This window comes from Brienomyrus brachyistius, unplaced genomic scaffold (genome assembly GCF_023856365.1).
Source record: "Brienomyrus brachyistius isolate T26 unplaced genomic scaffold, BBRACH_0.4 scaffold76, whole genome shotgun sequence".
Classification (NCBI taxonomy): Eukaryota; Metazoa; Chordata; class Actinopteri; order Osteoglossiformes; family Mormyridae; genus Brienomyrus; species Brienomyrus brachyistius.
Window position 1 is genome coordinate 321,994 of NW_026042351.1, and position 4,822 is coordinate 326,815.

The 4,822-nt window shown below is 46.2% G+C and overlaps 1 protein-coding gene across 1 annotated transcript; it reads right to left on the minus strand.

Moving 5' to 3' along the window:
• Positions 1-977: 977 nt before the first annotated feature.
• LOC125726787 (G-protein coupled receptor family C group 5 member B-like) lies at positions 978-3,218 on the minus strand. Its single transcript, XM_049003282.1, has 4 exons — positions 3,145-3,218; positions 2,754-2,834; positions 1,333-2,289; positions 978-1,031 (listed from the first exon to the last, which is right to left on the minus strand). The coding sequence occupies exon 3, from the start codon at positions 2,285-2,287 to the stop codon at positions 1,376-1,378; it is 912 nt and encodes a 303-aa protein (XP_048859239.1). The 5' UTR covers positions 2,288-2,289; positions 2,754-2,834; positions 3,145-3,218; the 3' UTR covers positions 978-1,031; positions 1,333-1,375.
• Positions 3,219-4,822: the final 1,604 nt, after the last annotated feature.

The following is a 4,822-nucleotide window of genomic DNA, read 5'->3' on the forward strand; positions in this document are numbered from 1 at the left end:
TAACAGATACCGGAGATGTAAGATACAGCCTAATGTGAACTTTATCTTAATCTTACAACATTAACAGTCCCAGTCATAAGCCTGGAAACACCCACCCTTAGAATGGTGTATTTTTGTAATATTTCTACATTTTAGTATAAAATATGAAGCCTGATTTTTTGTTTTCTGCTTTTCGCATTTTCCCCTTCTGACAGAAAAACCAAAAAACGCTGCTGTTGTTTAGTTTTCCTGATTTCGTTTTGGACTGGAAAACCCAAGGACAAACGATACATAGACTTTTTGCATTTGTTTGGCTTTAATGTGTTTGATATAAACCTAGAGTTGAGAACCTACAGATGTGTGTGTTTGTATGAGTAATCCATCCATCCATCCATCCATCCATTTTCCAAACCGCTTATCCTACTGGGTCGCGGGGGGTCCGGAGCCTATCCCGGAAGCAATGGGCACAAGGCAAGGAACAACCCAGGATGTGGGACCAGCCCATCGCAGGGCACACTCACACACCATTCACTCTTACACATGCACACCTATGGGCAATTTAGCAACTCCAATTAGCCTCAGCATGTTTCTGGGCTGTGGGGGGAAACCGGAGTACCCGGAGGAAACCCCACGACGACATGGGGCGAACATGCAAACTCCACACACATGTGGCCCAGGCGGAGACTCGAACCTGGGTCCCAGAGGTGTGAGGCAACAGTGCTAACCACTGCAGCTCCATGCCGCCTGTTGTATGAGTAATATAATGTAAAAATTTAATTCTATTTTATGTCCTTCATAAAGTACAAAAGGCAAGCATATCATACAGGTAAAACACCCACATTTAAAAAATGTTTTCATGAAAGTCTGTAACAGTAGAGTGAAGGAACTGACCAGTGGCTGGGCTACTGATATATGGTATGATGATGACCATTGAATGTTTCTCAACTTTTTAACCCTAAAAAAACACACCACTTCCAGAGATGATGATATATATATATATATATGTATAATTTATTTAAAATGTAATGTTTCCTGGGGGCTGGGGAGGGCACCTGCAGGAGAGAGACAGATATTGATCATGTAAACATCCTTCAGCAGTGCAGTAGTCATACTTCACATTTTTTATTGGGATTGTTGGGGGGAGGGGGGGGTGGCACATGCAGCCATGGTACCTAAGCTCTGCTCAAGTGAGATCTGAGTTATAGGGAAAGGTCCATAGACCTTGTTTATATGCTGCTGTTCCACAGACTTCCAGTAGGGGCTCCATGTGAGGAAAGAACGAGGGCTATGCTCTCTCTCAAGTACACACAGAGTCACAGAGTAGGTCAAAGAAGCGAAAACAAAGTACCATACCTGAGTTGTTGTCACTGAACATGAAGCCCTGGTTTGCTCCAAACTACAGGTGAGAAAGGCCCTCCTCTAAACTGGCCTCTCTCATGCGGGATGGGGGCCGTAAGGTGGCGTGGACCTCAGGAGCAGCGTGCAGCAGTATGAGCAGCCATGCCTGTGCCAGCAGCACCACTGCCTGTACCCGGTTGTCCCATGTTGGGGACAGGCCAAGCGCCGCGTTGCCATACAGGCAGAAGGTGATCCAGGCCACCCACAGCAGGACTGAGGCCAGGCAGGTGATGAGCAGCCACGTGGTCCTGCACCTCCACCGTGGCTGCTGCCTCCACAGACTGCAGGCCGCCCCCACCAGTGCTGCTAGGAGCAGGACCAGCACATAAGTGGTGGCCAGCGCAAAGTCCAGCGGCTGGTATTCACAGGCTGGCTGGCACGTGGACATCGTGGCTAGAAGGATCCACTCCGGATCCAACACGGCCAAGGCCACCGCCAGCCCCATCAGTTGACCTGTGCTGGGGCTATGAGCACCTTGTCCCAACCGGCGCAGTCGCAGACCCTGGAACACTAGGCAGGTGTTGCAGACAGCAAGCAACACCCCCCTCAGGACACGCCGGGCGAAGCAGAGGCTCTCTTGGTGCTCAGCGATGTATCCCAGGCTGAGGCCACAGAGCCCAAATATGGCTGCGAGCAGCAGGAGTAGCGGCGCTACCCCGCTGCGCTCCTCAGCCTCTGTGATCTTCCGCAGGCGACACAGTACCACCAGGAGCAGGATCAGCGAGGCGAGGGCCGCCGCCGCTGCCGCCACCACCACCACCAAGCCCCACACCGCATCCAGCTCACACAAGGCCGTGTAGGGCCTTGTCAGGATGGAGCCGGATCCGCAAGGAGAAGCTAAGTCCCATGAAGAGCTGCCCCCCACCAGGGACAGGACGAGGAAGGTGAAGAGATTGATAGAGGGAGCCATCACTGGCAGGGAGAGAGAAAGGAATCATTTAATGGGTTGAAGAAGTATTAGTCCATTAAACGCAATGTAGCCTGCTGCTGTGCAGGACACATCACAGGCGACACGCTGAGCATGCTGACAACTGAGCAATGGACTTCTACAGTGTGAGACTACATGCACTTTCTTAAAAAGCAGTAATCAATGCCATGTCAACCAGCTGAACAACTTCACAAGCAAATCGGCACATTATATAGGCCACCATCGTTATAAAAATTAATTATTATTTAAATTCAGGGGTCTCAAACAAATTACTCTATATGGCCGGCCTATATCAGAGAAAAATTAAAACCATGTAATGTCATTCCAGTGCAATTGACACCCGCCAGTCTGCATGTTTTGCGGTCGGTAGTTTAGCATCTCCCAGCGTTTTTTTTAGTTTAACACCTTTGATCTAAGTGAAGTATACATTTTGAAGGGGAGGCCTTACCTTCACTGTCAATGTCTTTCAGCTTCACTTGCTCTTACAACACGTACGATGCACTCACGAATCGTTTGTGTTTGCTTCTCCCTTATCAAACAGATTATTTATAAGCGGTGCATCATGACGTAGTACTGCATTTTTACGTAATGGAACGCCTAACGTTCTAAATAGGGTGGGGGCAGGGAGGGGGCATTAAGTGTCATCCTTTTTGTGTTTACTTTTGAAAAATTGAGATATAACCTTTAAAAAGCACGGATATAATGTAAAAAACTTTTTATTTTTAATAAATACAAATAAAAACGAGCAAATGCATTCAATCCCATTTCTTGTAGCTAGTGCTGGAAACTTTGGTGGACACCAATAACGATATATTTTTGTCCAGTAATATTACCAATACCTAATGTTTGTCCAAACCCATGCAGCGCTCTAAGAAACTCCAGCTTCTGCGATTCCCCCTGCAGACCGCTACGGCTGATACAAAGACAAATGCGCAAAAGATGCTAGTAAGATACAGAGATTGGTCATTGGTTAATATTATATAAATACGCAATTAATAATATGACAAGTGGCAGTATTGCTACACGATTAAATAAACGACAAAAACAATAATAATGACTGATAAGTCATAACGCGTTTTTTTCTTTGATGGTGATAACATGTACATGCAGTACACCGATACCGAAATAAGAGAATTAATGCTATTAGCAGAAAATTATTACTGGAGACATAATTGTTAGGACACCCTCGGCAGGGAAACGCGGACCCAGGAATGCGGAACAGAGCGATCTTTATTAGATCGAGCAGGTAACAGGCTTTCAATGGGCCAGGCAAGAAGAATGGTCGGGGACAGAAGGTAGATTCGGTAGCCGGGGAGATCCAGTCCAACAGGCAGGCACAGGACACAGAGACGAAGGGAAGGGGAGACGAGAGATCCTGGGGCTGGCAGGGAAGGCAGGACGGGAGGTTCAGGGACGAGGGCTGCTCTGGGAAAGATAATAAGATAATAAGATTCTATTTGTTCTGCCTGCCAATTTTTATATTAGATGAAACTAAAAATTGAGAAATATCTATATGCACAAGTAGTTTTTCCTGATAAGAAGGATAATATCAAGACTGTCAGCATTTACAAATCGAATTATGACACATCTGAGTAGCCCAGACTGTCCGGAAAACAAAGCCGTACAGCATATGTGGCTGACTAATGTACATATAGTGTAATAAACTTATAATCAAATGGATTGAAAAACGCTCAATAATGGACAGGATTCAAAGGGTAAATAAGGTGCATCATGTGGAAGAGAAGTTAGGTGGCGTGGGGTGCATTGTGAGTTTCATCTGGTAGCTAGAAGGGAACAAACAGGGCTTTTGGGGGGGGGGGGGGGGACTTCTCCGGGGGCTACATCGCTCTACCTTAAAAAAAAATGATAAAAAAAAAATCTTTTCTCCTTACACTATAATGGCAGGTTTAGGACTAATACAGTACAGTCATAACCAGTGTCAAGGATTCTATGCATCGCTACACAGAGACAAGTCCAGATATTGAGCCCAAGGCTAAAATTGTGGTTTACTTACAAGTGCACTTTGCTGGGCAGTGGGGGTGTTTGTCCTTCTCTGCTCACATTTTCCCCTCTTATCCTGTCTTCTCCTCCGCAGCCCTTCCTCCTTCTCTCTGTTGCACCTATATTCCCTCCCCTCCAGTCATCTATGTTCTCCTTTCTCTGCGGTCTCTCCTCTTCTCCCATTCTTCAGTTATACTGTCTTCTCCGCTCTCCCTGTATCCCTCCTGTCCTCTGGTCCTGTCGTCTCTTCTCCAGTCATCCCCTGCTTCTCAGTCATCTCTGCATCTTTTCTCTCATTTGTTTGCTTATTCTTTGATTGTTTGTGTTATTTGTTAACCCACCACCCCATGCTGGATGAGTCTTGATGTTTTTTGTTCTTTTTAAAGTTAGGCTTCTTCCTTTGTTTTTGTGCCATATCTTCTGCCCTCTTCTGGTTGCGGCAGTGCATGACACGGCTGGAAAATAGGGTTTTTTACAACACACACATCAAAACCAAAAGGATCAGGATGGATCCAA